The 14,830-nt window shown below is 37.9% G+C and overlaps 1 protein-coding gene across 11 annotated transcripts in view; it reads right to left on the bottom strand.

The window, feature by feature from the left end:
• Window positions 1–14,830, bottom strand: part of synrg (synergin, gamma) — a 62,933-nt gene that overhangs the window by 24,339 nt on the left and 23,764 nt on the right. For all 11 annotated transcript variants that reach the window (XM_014991450.2, XM_014991452.2, XM_014991451.2 and 8 more), the window contains 5 exons: window positions 4,917–5,462; window positions 2,098–2,261; window positions 1,960–2,013; window positions 1,086–1,182; window positions 2–150 (listed from right to left, as the gene is read on the bottom strand). In XM_014991450.2, the coding sequence (XP_014846936.2) occupies window positions 2–150; window positions 1,086–1,182; window positions 1,960–2,013; window positions 2,098–2,261; window positions 4,917–5,462 (1,010 nt within the window). The remainder of the gene's footprint in view (window position 1; window positions 151–1,085; window positions 1,183–1,959; window positions 2,014–2,097; window positions 2,262–4,916; window positions 5,463–14,830) is intronic.

The following is a 14,830-nucleotide window of genomic DNA, read 5'->3' as shown; positions in this document are numbered from 1 at the left end:
CTACGAGTTTGGCCAGCGACATGAAGCCGATGAGGTTGTTCCAAACCCGACTGATGTCCTTCAGCAGCTGCTGCAGCTTCTCTGAACACACCGCGGTCGCCTTGATGCCCAGCTCCACTCGCCTGGTGACCCGGTACACCTCCACCACACCTGATCACAAAATACACATACATATGAAAAAAAAAAAAAAAAAAAAAAAAAAAAAACTTACTCACATGCTTCATTAAAAAAAAAAAAAGAAAAAAAAAGATGAAGCGTTTTGGGTAACAGTTACTTTCAGACAAAGGTTTTTTTTTTTTTTAATCTTAATTGTAAAATGTTTATTAATTTTTTTGTACAGTTTTGGCTTAATTACCTCTCCCAGTTTTTGTTCTTCCAGCAAATTGCCTGTTTTAGAGTCTGTATGTGTCTAGTTAATGTAGGCCTGTCACAAAAATCAGTAAATCAGTTATTCACAAGATAAATTAAAACAAAATCAATCATTTCCATTTAAGTGATTTATTGTTTTTCTTTATTTCTACCAAAAACTGGATGATAAAAGTCTTCAGTCTGGTGCTTTGGTCTCAACTTGCTCCTTTTTTGAATGGCAATTTTGTTTAGAGAGACATTTTAATTGACTTTATTTGTTGTTTCTGCTGTTCCATTGTTAACTGTTCTTTAGAATTTAAAGTTTATTGATCTTTACGAATGTGTTCTTACATTATTAGGCCATTTCCATTATATTACTTGAAAATGGTCCCCAAACAACATTATCGTTTATTGTAATAACTTCTGGGACAATTTATTGTTTAGCAAAACTTGTTACCGTGACAGGCCAAAGTTAATGATTAATCAATTACATCATTAATTGACGATTATTTCAAAAATCAATTCATCGTGATTAATCCTATTAATTGTTTCTTCTTCTCAGTCCAACAAAGTGATCTTATGACAGTGATTTAAAGCTGAGGCGCCTGATGTTTTTACAGTGCGTGTGCGCGTGTATGTGTGTGTGTATGTGTGTGTGTGTGTGTGTATGCGTGTGTATGTGTGTGTGTAGGTGTGTGTGTGTGTGTGCGTGCGTGCGTGTGTGTGTGGTTCCTCACCCAACAGGTACTCCATGCCCTGAGCAGACTGGATGACCTCGGTGCAGACAGACGAGCTGCTGATGCCGTTCAGGGTGTTGTTGGCCTTGGTGATGACCTTAACGAGGAGCGACAGAAGCCAGCGTTATGTCACACATGCTATTTCTGCTCATCATCATCATTACTGAGCATAAGCGATGCTGCTGAGTGAACATTGTGTTTTACATAAATACAGGTAAAAAATAGGAATGTTTAGTACCATGACACAAGTGCACAAGACATAGTTTGCTTTAGTTAGTGACTCTAGTAGTAAATCTCAGCAAACTGATTCTTTTTTTGGGGGGGTGAGTATTTGTAGGAATCTGGTTTCCTCAGAAATGTTGAAACATATCAATGAAGCGTTTTGTTACCATGAAATAAAAATCCAAAACATCTTTCAATTACTTTTGGATTGGAGAGAAATAGTTTGCCTTCATTATCTACATCAGTACAACGGAGGATTAGGGCCAAGCCAAGAAAATAATAAAAAAAATGTAAATGACAAGAATAAAGTAATAAAATTATTATAATAAAATCATAGTACTACAAAAATAATGATAATTTTTGTAAATAATAATCATACTACTATGACTTTTTTCACAAAATATGACTTTATTCTCATATTTGCACTTAATTCTTGAAATCTGACTTTGATCTTGTATAAAGTCGTATTTATTCTTGAAATACTACAACTTTATTCTCAGAATACTGAGTTTTTTATTCAAGTATTATGACTTTATTCTTGTAATGCATATGTTTTTCTTGCTATGGTCCCAATATTCCGTCGTACATGAAAGAAGATCTGGGACAGAAAACACTAACAAAATGCTGAATGGTGACAAAGTCGAACACAAACCTCCAGAGCGCTTTCCAGACACCTCTGCCACTCGTATGCGTACCGCTCGCTTTCCTGCAGCAACCAGCAGCTGCAGTTAGCTCACACAAAGACGAAACCAAAACAAAACAGCTGCAGCACAGTGAGGGACTTGCTCACCTCCACCTCCCCGGTCAGGTCTTTGTACTTGTCCCTGATGACGGGCAGGGTGGGCTTCTCGTTCAGCGTGTTGGAGCGGTCTCTGAAAGGCTGCTCTGGAGCGGGAGACGGAGGCGAACGTCCAATCTCCTTCTCGCCCAAACTGTGACTGCGTTTGTGAGAGCCTGAGGCCAGGACGGGAGAGGAAAAGGCCAGAGAAGGAACGTCAAACAATTGGTCAAAACGGTTGAACTACATCCAAAATTTCAGACCTGATTCTGTGTAATTATCTAATCTAACTCAGAATTTCCTCTACACGTAGTTGATTGTGGCGCAACGCCATACCTTCAGAATGAAGTTTTTTTGTTATATTAACCAAGATTACAGATTGAAATGAACTTGAATTACTAACACCGCAGGATCCTGCCTGCTTGGCGGTGAAGCTGGCTACTGTGCGCTGCTCTACTTTCATGAATGAAGACGACAGTTTGAAGTAGAGGTTGAGAAAAGGTGAAAGAAAGGTGCTGAAGGAAGGTTAAGTTGAATGCATTTTTAGTTCTGGTTTGTGAAAACGGCCTTCATTCAAATGTTGCATTTGAATGACAGTAACATAGTTAATATAGTTTGGCCTTCAGGCGCAATGTTTCAGATACATTTTGAAGGCTCAGATCATGGTATTTAATCAGTAGAAACGTACATTTCATAATTATGATTTACTTTGCACAAAATCCCATTTATATACACAAAAGCTTGTGACTGTAACTTCACAAAATGAGTAAAATTTCATTAGGTGTGAATACTTATTTTTAGCAGCTTGCAGTGATGGTGTACACTTGCATTAATACTCACTCTCTGTGTGTGGCCAAATTCCATAGACACTTTTATAGGGTAAGTAAAAGCTTCATTTTTATCCCTAATAATTAGGTACAAAACAAAGCCAGGGATATGCAAACAGGAATAATTCGCAGACAAACAAATCCTGGCAATGTACCACACCAAACATGGGCACAAACTGAAGCCCTCTGTGTTCTAACGGGACCTGAAGAGTCGGGTAATCCAGACCCAGCTCCTCCACAACCCAGACAGAGGGACGTGTCATCTTTCCCCACAGCCACTAACCCCGCCGCAAAACCCCACTGCGATCAGATGACTGCTACACGGGGCAAAGAAACATTAGCGAGGCCCTTCTACTTCAGACGAATTAAACCCGGCCCAGGGAGGGAGGAGTCTCATGGGGGCTTTTATCTCGGTGTAATTAATTATTTGTGGAACGTAACGCCGGCAAACAGCAGTTAAAGGAAAAACGGTTCCGGTTAATTTCAGCTCATGGATTTTTCGGGCCTCCAATAATCCATCTCGGTGGTCAGTGCCATTAGAGCGGGACTGTCATGGCAACACCACCATCTAATGTCTGACGGCTCCATTACAGATCGGGTGGAGGTAGAGCGGCGAGGAGCTGAAAGGTTGGAGATTACATTCAGCTGCTCCCCTCGGAAATCTGAAAAATCTGCTGCTGCTTGCTGTTGTTTCACTTCACCATCACTCAGATTAGATATTACTGATGGATAGGACACACCAGTTTTAGCCAGTTTGGTCTTGTGGAAATGTAATAAATTTTAAGTTATTTCGGTGAACTGAAATAATTTGAAGTCCACGTTCCTGTTCATTTCATAAGTTTCTCTCTGTCACTCCCACATGGACAAACACATGTTCACTAAGAGAGGTTGGGAGAGCAGAGTATGTAGGTTTGATGGTACTTTGTGTTTTACTGTAGAAAATGTCAGCTCTTTTCGTCTGAACATAGAGTTTCCACAAAATCTCTGTGAAAAATGACACTTTAAAGGATGACTATTCTTCCGGCTAATATTAGCTGAACTTTACATCTTACAGGTGCAATTTTAGAAGGACTTTTTGTAAGTTCTGTTGTATGAAGACCCCTATGGACATCGTGGGAACGTTTTTGCTTTGCACGCATTTCTAATCTGTTCATGTGGAATCTTGAACACTGAAAGTCTTTCTGCAACTATAGCATGTTTTGTAAGGCATCTTCATGTATGTGTGAGATGTCTGAAGTTTTATATCTTCTTCTTTAGGATGCAAATACAGCACCAACTTATGTGCAAAATGCCAGAGGCAAACAGGTCAATCTTGGGTTTTCTAGTCCTGCTCTAAGACAGAAACTTTCTGTAAGAAGACAACTAAGAAAAATACTTCCAAACTATTTAGACTATTTTTAAGTTATTTTTTTATCCGACACTTTTGCTTGTGTGTTTTTAATGTTTGTAGTCTAAATGGTTAATAAAAGGGCTGATTTTCATGCGCAGTCCAATCTTCACCATATTCTGCCCCAAATACGTGAAAATGTATAAACAGTTTCAGTGATGAGGCCTTTAAATGTGTAAATATATGCAATTTTAAATAGACATTTATCATCACTGTGATGGTATACTAACAAAAGCAGGGTGTACCTGCAAATTTATTTTGAGAGAATTCAATAGTTTTGCAAAGTAATGCAAAGGAAAAAAAAAATCTCTCATTCCCTCCTGGGGGCACTGTAGAGTTTCATCACGATTTGAGATACAGATTTATAAAGAACACATGGTCTATTGTTTACATTTAATAAATTAGGTAACAAATCTTTGGACGTATTCTCTCATTATTGTGGCATTTAGCAAATAAAAATAATTTGGTAAATCGTAAATAGTCAGATTTAACTTTAGACAGTGAGAAAAAAAAAGTTTTTATTTGGTGTATGTAAACTGCATGAACATGTTTACATTACATATAAATGCATATAATGATCTGTGCTCTGACGTGGTTGAAAAGTCATGAAGACTCACCTTGAACAGACAGGTCAAAAGTTGCGAGCTCGTTCTTGATCATCTCCTCGCTGGATTTGACTTTGGTTTGAGTGATGGCTTTCAGGAAGTCAAACTTGTCGAATTTGGGCTTGTCCCCTTGGAATGTGCCAAATTCGTCCGGAAACTCGCCAGGGTTTCCCTCCAAACCCACCTCCGTAGTGACAGCGGGGGAGTCTGACTTTTCAGAAACAGTACTGGCAAAATCTCCAAAGTCATTGTCGTTGCCAGGCTGGTCCGAGGAACCGAAGTCGGCAAAGGCCTCGAACTTGTCGCCTCCCAAAGATCCGTTCTCTGAGGCTAAAGAGGTTGTGACCTTTGCCGGGGAGCCGTTGGACATGTTTTCAGTACTGCCAAAGCTGAGTTCGTTCCTCTGTGACGGTACTAAAGATGATAGAGAAGCCCCTTCCATGCCCTGGGGCTTTCTCAAATCGCTGGCCAGACTTTCATCTCGATCTGACCAGTCGTAGCTGGACAGTGTGCTGAGGGCCGACGTCCCAAACGGGTCAAACTTCATGTCGTCTCTTTCTATAAAGACAACACAGACATACTGGGTGGTTCGTGGGGATAGCACAAAGATACAAGGACGAAAAACAAGCTGTAGCATTATTCATACAGTAAGAATTTAAGAAGCATACATACACTGACCACGGATATGAATGTCATTAATTATTGCCTTTGAATGATGCTCAAACTATTTCAGTGACTTTTAGGGCATTTTCACGGCTCAAGTTGCAACATATCTTCAGCTGGTGTGGTTCATTTTCGCTGTACATTGTGTCAAACAAACCAAACCCTTCTAAAAACCTATTCCCCTTCCCTCGCCTGTGGTGGCGCTGCACCAAGAACCATTAAGGGAAATGACACAAAAACCTTTGAAGAAGAAGACACTAAGCACAACATCCTTCACAAAATGTCAATAAAAATGGAGTGGTGTCGGATCTTAGTGGATGTAGGATTTCTCTTTAGTCATTCATAAAATACTACAAGCCATTTCTCCTGCTAGTGTTAAACACACGTTTGTTTTGGTTGTATTTACCCAGGATGCCCTGCGTTGTATTGTGCCTCCTGCTTTTGGAAAGTCTTAGCAATGTCAATCACACTCGTGTATGCACGTCCTCTCCCTTGTTCACTGCTACGCTACAGCTAGTTCCCCACAGCAGAGCCTGCCATGAACGCTCAAGCTAGTTAGCATAACAACCAATGACATTGTTTCTCCACCATCAGAACGATAAGGTGAAAAAATTTAGATAAATTAGATTATAGATAGATTATCTGTCTCATCTTTTACTGTAATAACATTGACAACATGGCAAGAGTTTTAAATATATAGAAAAAATACAGTTTATAAAAGTTACCTACTGTAATAGTAAAGTCTTCCATAAGGCTGTTTCCATGATGCTCTCAAGATTGAAAAATGCATAAACATTTCGAAATAAAATGTGTTAGTCCACATCAATTGCAAAATAATGGGAAAAAAATTACTCATAAAAATAAGATTTTTTGCAATTTCTTTCATTAGGGTATTTTACTGTAGCATGATGTTAAAATGGATGTATAACTGTCTCCATTACGAGCCGGCCGTCATTCCTTTCACCATCCCTTTTATTGGAGATCAGAGGTGAGACACCACACTGCTTAACAGTTTGAAAAACATTTTCTGTTGAGGTGAGCAGATGCTAGCATACAGTCATGGTAAAAAGAAAGTGGACCCTTTTTCAAATCTATTTTTTTTAGCTTTACTGCGTCATAGAAATTGTTTTTTATTTTTTTATTTTTTTTTTTTTAGAAAATCTCCAGTGCCCAAACAACAGATTTCACTTTGTCAACGATCTTCATTAAATAAAGAGTCATGTAAATTTTAAAAGCTATGCGATGAAAAATTATGTACACCAGCTGTTTCAGAATTACATAAAAACACCTTAAGCACCAATAATTTTGGCCCATTCTTTCACAAAATGGTGCTTCAATAAAAAAAAAAAATTTAATTGCTATTAAACTTCAGATGGGGGACAGATGGTCTACAATACATTGATAAACATAGGAGTTCATGGTCAACTCCATGTCTGGCAAGGCATCCTGGTGTTATGGCTGCAAAATAACCTAAAACCTAAGGTGCATGGAGAGGGTCAACAACCTGGTGCGGTGAAGACTCCAGGATCACTAAGGACGGTTTCACACCACATATTCTGGAAGACTCGGTTCGATCCGGGACCCAAATAGCAACATTTGTTAAATTTTCAGCTGGTGTGGTTTGCTTTCACATGACACTGTCTCAAACAATCCAAACCCTTTGAAAAACCTGCTCACCTCCTCGCCTGTGGTGGCACTACATCAAGAACTACTGAAGGAAACGACATTGAAGAAGACATTGAATGCAAATTCCTTCTTCACTGAATGTTAACTAAAATGGAGTGGCATCAGGTTTTAGTGACTGTAGGATTTCTCTTTAGTAGAAGACAAGCCATTTCTCCCGCTATCTCTAGACTCGTGAGTTTGTTTTGGTTGTTTTTACCCAGAATTCCCTGCACTATAGTCCGCTTTCTGCTTTTGGGGCGGTCTCTAGTCTCTAGTCCGCTTGAATCCACATATGACCAAACCAGATTTTACTTCGACCAAACTGAGACCCAGGTGTTTAGCCGGAGCAGAGTTTGCTTTCTTGGTTTGTATCAGAGTTTGATTGTACATTCACACCTCCCCAAATATAAAACCACTCTTTCTAGGCAAATGAAGTGGAGTTGGATTAATGTCTTTCCCTCCTGGCATACTGCTGACACATACCTCAATGCTCCATAGCAGCAAACTGTCAAAGCTGTCACACAATTGATGAGGTGATCAATTGCATTTGATCAGCAGCAGCTGTATGCTACTTACCATCTTTAATCCCAAAAGCAGAGTTTTTCCATTTTGATTCAGTTTTACCCATGCAACGGGTAAGACCACATCGCTTGTCAACAAACCTCACCTACTGCTAGGGTGTTGAAAACCGAGCAAAAATGAGGGAAAAATTAGACCTAACAGTTCCTCCTTAGATGCTAAAATCCACATGAGAAGACAAACTGTGAAAATCGGAATCAAATTGTCGACACATTTCGCTTTAACATCTTTTCAGCTGAGAGTGTAACAATAAAATCCTAAAACATTTGGCACTCTCAATATGGCAATGGCATAATTTAGATTTCAGCAAATAACACTTCATTTGGGAAAGACATGCTCCCTCCCACACAGTGGATTATTCTTAACACAATATGTTATTTTGATCATTTAAATGCCTGAATTGAACAGTAACAGCCACATTTATTGCCACTCCTGGTAAGAATGAATAAAAATATAAAATTTAGCTTTATCACATACTTATTCTCAAAAATAAAAAAGGCAAACCTTTAATTTAAAAGCACAGGGTTCCAGGTAAAGCATTGCGTTTTCTGTGGTGACACATAGGAACACTTCTACCTCGAAAGTGGTGTGGCTACTGAATAGTTCAATTTTGGTCCCATCCTACCAGGAAATTCTCATATGGTTTTAGTGGTAAAGATTAAATGAGCTTTAGCATGATTTTTCTTCAGCAGAGTAGTAATTTGCAGTAAGTCGGAGCCACTTCAGTTGAGTGGAAATTTGCTATATATAAAAAAATATTTATTCCAAGTCTTTCTGAAGCTCTTTGCTAGTAGTCATTGGTTCCTGGTAAACTATTGTGGTAATTATTTTTGATTACTAGCAAAGAAAGCGAAGATCTCATGGTCATGGATGGTGCAAATTCTGTTGGATATTATCGCTCAAATGGTTCTCACTGGAAGACCAAGATGTTTGAAAAATGCCCCTAACCAATGCAATTAGCATTTCTAACAATATCTGTTTCCGTTAAAAATGTGAGCAAATCTTTGTCTATGTTAAGCTAATGTAAAAAAAAATAAATAAAAAAGAAAACAATTTCGCAATGTTCCCATTAAATAAGAATTGAAATTAAAATCACGCTAGCGTTCATCATCTATCAGCCTTCAGGTTCAGGTGTTGGAGCGACAAACCCCTTATACTTGTGTGCGGCTACGCAAGCAATGTTTTGGGGAAATTGTAGTTGGTGATTTTACAGAAAAGCTATGGATTCAACACATCTGAATGACACACAACTTTTATAAACTATGTGAGGCTGAGGGAGCTCTAGTGGAGCCAGCTAAACATTGTCCAAAAAGCAACAAAAACAAACCATCACCATCACCACTTCCTGTTGTCTTCTTCTGCGTTTTCGGCAGAAGTAGCATCCAGCTGTTGATCACGTGACTCATGAGATATGAAAAAAATTCCGATATGGCTGAAAAGCCATATCAAGCACAAACATTTTTTAGCAAAAGACATACGTTTTTTTCTAGACAACGCAAGTTATTTTCATAAGAATTTGCGCAATTTTATGGTTAATGGAAACGGAGCTACTAAGGTTTCGATGGTCTTCAAAAAGTTTTTATCTTTTGCCAATCATGACATGCTTCTTCTGAAAAACCTTTAGATTAGGTCATCAGTGAAGTTGATATTAATTTACACAGAGAGCGAGACTGCTTTCTAAATAGTGACAGATTTCAGCTGGTTTCTTTACCTTGCTTCTTTTCTTCACTATGATTTTGCATTTTTGCATGTAGCTACCTTAGATTGTTGACATCATGTTAAAATCCCATTTAGAAATACATTTTCTGAGAAAGACATTGTGTTAATTACTTATTTTCCCTGTTATTAAACACAATCTCCTTTTGTTGTACATGTATATCAGCTATGCAGGGAAATTACAATAAACTAATATTAATGGTGTTTTCTTCCACCAGAAGGATTTCTATTTAAAGGGCATCAATCAAAACTTCATCTGTTTCTCCTGCATTCCTTTAAAACTAATATTATCTGACGCCCGCACAGCATGCTTTTTCCTCTCATCTGAACAAACACCTACTTCCACCTTGTTGAACCCTTCCTATTTTTGCATAACAGGGCCAGAAATGTACCAAGCAATTTGTGAAATTGACAAGGAGGCTAATTATTTGTAACTAACCCAGGTTACTCTTCTCAAAGAAGGAAAGAAGACGGAAAAAATAAGACGGTACGCATTTGAGCAATACCAACAGTAAAGTTTATTACGACAACATCAGTAGAGAGAAAGAGAGAAAAGGTCACAAAGTACTGTGTGAAAGAAGCCTACTGTTACAAGAGGTTTTCGTGAAACTAACACTTGTAAAAATTAAAACTCAGTCATTTTTGATTACAGGAAGCATGCAGAGTCAGGAGTGGAGGCAGAAAAAGAACGAACAAGAAGGTGAAAACGGACAAACAAAAATCCGTAGGTAAAGAAAGCAGAAACCAGAAAGAGAAGGCACATTCACAGACTAGAATCAGCAGTTTTTAGGGAGTTGACAAACTCTTGACTATTAGTTAAGCAACAGGTGGTTTTGGAAAAAGGATTTGAGTACAGAACATTTGGAAAGCCTGGTTGAGAAGATAACCCAAAGAACAAGGCAAGGAGGAAGTAACCCTTTGAGGCCCTAAAGGGGATAAAAGAAAAAAAGAAACATGGGCAGAATGAGTCAAATTTAGAGAACAAAAAGAAAAGCAGCAAGATTTTTACATTTGGTCAAATGTGAGCCGAGATAGTAAAAACAGAAAGGGGAATAATTTCACATCTGCCTTAATCTGATGGAAATGAGAGGAAGTTAAAGCACTCAAAGGGTTACAGAAAACAAAGCGGGCCATCTTACACCTGACCTCCCAGAGAGGGCCTTAAATACATCCAATCAGACAGATTTAAAGAGACAGTATCCTTTTTTCTCTTGCTACAGTGAAATAACCTTCTTAGGTTTGAAAACAATGAAATTCATCACTAAATACTGCAGGATACATTGAACATTAACAGTTTGCATCACAGCAAGACCAAGGAGTCTCTCTCTAGCCTCAAAATAAGACAGTTTGTATTCCTGTAATAAAAATACACTACTAAAATCTTTATGTATACATTTCTTCTTGGATAAAAACAGCTTGCGATACGTTTCTTTTTTGTTGTTGTTTTCTATGCATAAAATGCTCACCATCTTTTATGTTCTTGTCAATTTCACAAATTGAAAAAAAGCAGGCACACTGCAGCAAAAAAGCAAGGCAGGAAGGGTAATGCTAACTTCACTACGTTCTCAGAGAGCCAGAACCGCAGAACCACGGATGAGAAATCCATACGGCATTCATTGAAGTGAAACGAAAAGGGACGAAAAAAAAGAGAGGATAAAAACGAGGATCTGAGTCCATTTGGTAACTCATAAAAGAAATACTGTCTCTTTAAGAATACAAACAGTTGCTAAAACACAGTGCAAAGCGTATAGAGAGGGGCTCAAACAGCTCAGCCTGCTACATTTAACAACAGGTTAGTTGCTCTCCAAGATCAGTAAAGAAAGAAGATTTTACAGAAGTTTATGTTTCTTAGGAATGTATCAATGTTTCTATGGACCAGCTTTTTTCTCTTGATTTTTTTTTTTGTTTTTGTTGTTTTTGCAATATTTGAGCTTGTTTAAGTTAGCTGAGATGACCTTTAAGGGATATGATAGAGCATGTTTACATTTCTGTTTGTTTTTTTCTCCAGTGAAACATCCTGGATGAAATGATTTGCTGTGCAAATGTATTTGCAACCCTTGAACTATTCCATATTTTGTCACAGTTCAACCACAAACGTCATGGTGTTTATCGGGATTTTACGTGCCGAATTGTCACATAATTGTTTAGTGGAAGGAAATGTTTAGTTTTGATGGAAGAAGAAGCTGCTCTGGTCAGATGAGGGTCAAATATATGTGCAAAACACGAAGTGTGAGAAAAAACTGAGCCTGAACGGCATATGAAGCATGATGGTGGAGGGGTTATGCTGTGGGGATAGTTTCCTTTAGATCAGGCATTGCTGCAGCAGGACACAAGTAAATTTAGCTGGACGATAAATTGTCCCAGGAATTATTGCGATAAATGATATTTTTGAAAACATTTTCAAACAATATATCGATAATGGCATCTAAATGCAAGTTTTCCCTCTGAAAGACCAATAAACTTTAACTTTGTAAAGTTAACACTGGACCTGGAAGACATTTTAAATGTCCAAAATGAAAACAACCCAAAACAATAAATAAAACGAAAATATAAACCACATGCAATTGAAACTGTAGATAAAACAGATTATAAAGTCTGTACTCAAAATTGCCATTCAAAATATGTTAATCATTAGAACAGAAATAATTGAGTTTATTTAAATTTATCATGTGATTATTTTATTTTGATTTTTGATTTTTATTTTTTTGATCAATGGTGACAGGCATAGATATTCGCTTTTGAGTTTGGAGTTGACCAACTGTGGATTAGATCGAAGTATCTTTATGAGTTAATTCAGCCAAAATCCAAACCTGAATCCAGCAGAGAACCTACGGCAGAGTTTCGAGATTCATATTCAAACATTTCCCAGTCAAAATGACAGAACTTAAACTATTTTACAAAAAAGAATCACCAAAACCAAGAGGTGCTGAACCGACGCTAAAAGACTGCACTGCAACAACAGGTAAAACTAGGGGTGTGCCAATAAACTAAACTTGATTTCCTTAGTTTTGGGAAATTGGTAATCGGCAGTTGCTTGGTTAAGATTATCCACCTCCACAAAAATCTGTAAAAGTATTTCTCTCTACAGTGACGAAGGTCAACAACAGTCACCCCAACTGTTTTTAGCGACTTTTCAAATGAAAAGAAAATCAGTATTGGCCAAAATCAGAATCGGCAAGTCAGGCTTTTTAAAGATCGACAGAAAACTGCAATTAGTGCAGTTTTCTGCACTTCAGTTTTAATGTAAAACACTTTTCTGATTTTTAGAAGTAAAAAATTAAAAAAAGAAAAAACATGCCATATTTTCCTTCCACCTCCCAATTATGTGGTGCTTTGTGTTTGTCTACCAAATAATTTATATTTAAATCCAGTGAAGCTTGAGGTTGTTCTAACGTAAAAAAAAATAAAATAAAAAAAAAAAAAATATATATATATATATATATATATATATATATATATATATATATATATATATATATATATATATATATATATATATATATATATTAAATTTGTGACTTTTAACTGCATGACTACTATCAAATAAAGACTGAACAGAGCACTGTGGAGTATTCATCAAACCACAATTACTTAAATCTCAGATTACCCAGCTGAATCGGGTGAGGCGCAATGAAACACGAGCCGTGAGGTGGAAGTGAGACGCTGGATGAATAAATGATAAGCTGTGGCAGGGGGGATGAAGAACAGGAAGTGCTGACCTGTACCCTAACCTGAATATTAAGGAAACTGGGTTGATTTCCATTTAATACATGAACCACAACAACAAGTACCGGGGTGGAGTTGGACTTTGCCTTCGTCGACACGAGGTAGGGACTGAAAAATGCCTCAAAGCCAGAGGATCATAAAAAAAATAAATAAATAAACAAAATAGTACTGCAGAGTAATACAATATTCGATCAGACATAAATAGAGAACCGCATGCACCCACATTCAAGCACTCAAATCTGAAGTTTATATTGCATTCAGCAATAATGTCGCTTTAATAAAATAGATTCTCTCCCAGTTGCTGCATGCAAAATCTCCTATTAAAGGGGGAAAATTTTCTGTTTCCACTTAATCCAAACTAGATTTTCTCGCCATCGGCACACGGCAGCTGAAAATGATACCCTTCAGGTAACGCCTTTGGGATTTTTTTTCCCAGTCTATTGTGCAAAAAAAAAAAAAAAAAACAGAAAAGAAAAGAAAAACCTGTGAGCTGAATAATTCAGACGATCGCCCCCACCGCCTCCTGTACTCATCTGTATTCAACCGGACCGCCTGTCACCACCGCTCGACACGACAGCAACGCGCGAATGGGACGCCGAGAGTGTGCCGCCGCCTCGGTGGGGACACAACAGGAAGCTTATCGGAGTCGGGCAGGCTGTGACCGGGGACCTCAGCTATGAGCTGCGGCTGCAAACGCATCAGAACCCAGGCACTCGTCAGTTTAAATTAAATAAGGTATGAGGGGCAGGCGGGGGCTTTTATACCGGCTCATACGGGGCAATGGAGAAGGAAGAATGTGGATGTGAAAAGAGGAGAGGTATAAATAAATTAAATAAATAAATAGAGAATAAATAAAGAAAGATGGATGATGAAATGTCAAATGGAGGAAATGATGCATCTAATCTGATATGTTATAAGTACAGTGGCCCAGAAGTGCAAACTGCTTCAACGAATCACTAAACACAACTACAAATTTAAATGCATGACAACAAATTCAAAAGCACAACACTAACCAAGCACAACTAGAACAAAAAAAAAAAAAAAAAAAAAAAAAAAAAAAAAGCACAGCAATATTAAGAAAACGAAAGAGGCAGGTCCCAGTGGGAGACTTCGCTGATTGGAAAACGCCATTTTTGACATTAGAACCAGAATTGGTAGGTTGGTAGCATCAACTGACTCACTCTTTGGTTACCTGGCAACAACAAGTTGAGTAATTTGTGCAGCAAGTTGAGTTTTTAAGCAGCTTTCTAACTGCTTAAAATAGAACAACAGCGTTGACTGAAAAGTGTCGATAAACCAGTAATGGTCACGCCAAGTATTTTAGATGTTTAAAAAAAATAAATAAATCACAACTAATAAATAATTATCAATATCGGCAATTATCGATAGACTGATATGAAAAACTTATATCATGATACATCTTCCAGGCGTAATCACTGGCATCATTCATATTTCGAACAACCACGCCAAAGCCAGAATCACTTCCGGTTCTAAAGCGTCATCATCCAATCAGTCTCCAGGTTCCCTCTAGGACCAACCTCTTCTGTTTGCTTAATTTGTAGTTGTGCTTTGTTAAT

Source organism: Poecilia mexicana, unplaced genomic scaffold (genome assembly GCF_051168715.1).
Source record: "Poecilia mexicana isolate PSO_F unplaced genomic scaffold, ASM5116871v1 scaffold_13, whole genome shotgun sequence".
NCBI lineage: Eukaryota > Metazoa > Chordata > Actinopteri > Cyprinodontiformes > Poeciliidae > Poecilia > Poecilia mexicana.
The sequence above is the reverse complement of the archived record's forward strand: the minus strand, read 5'-3'. Positions and strand labels throughout refer to the sequence as shown.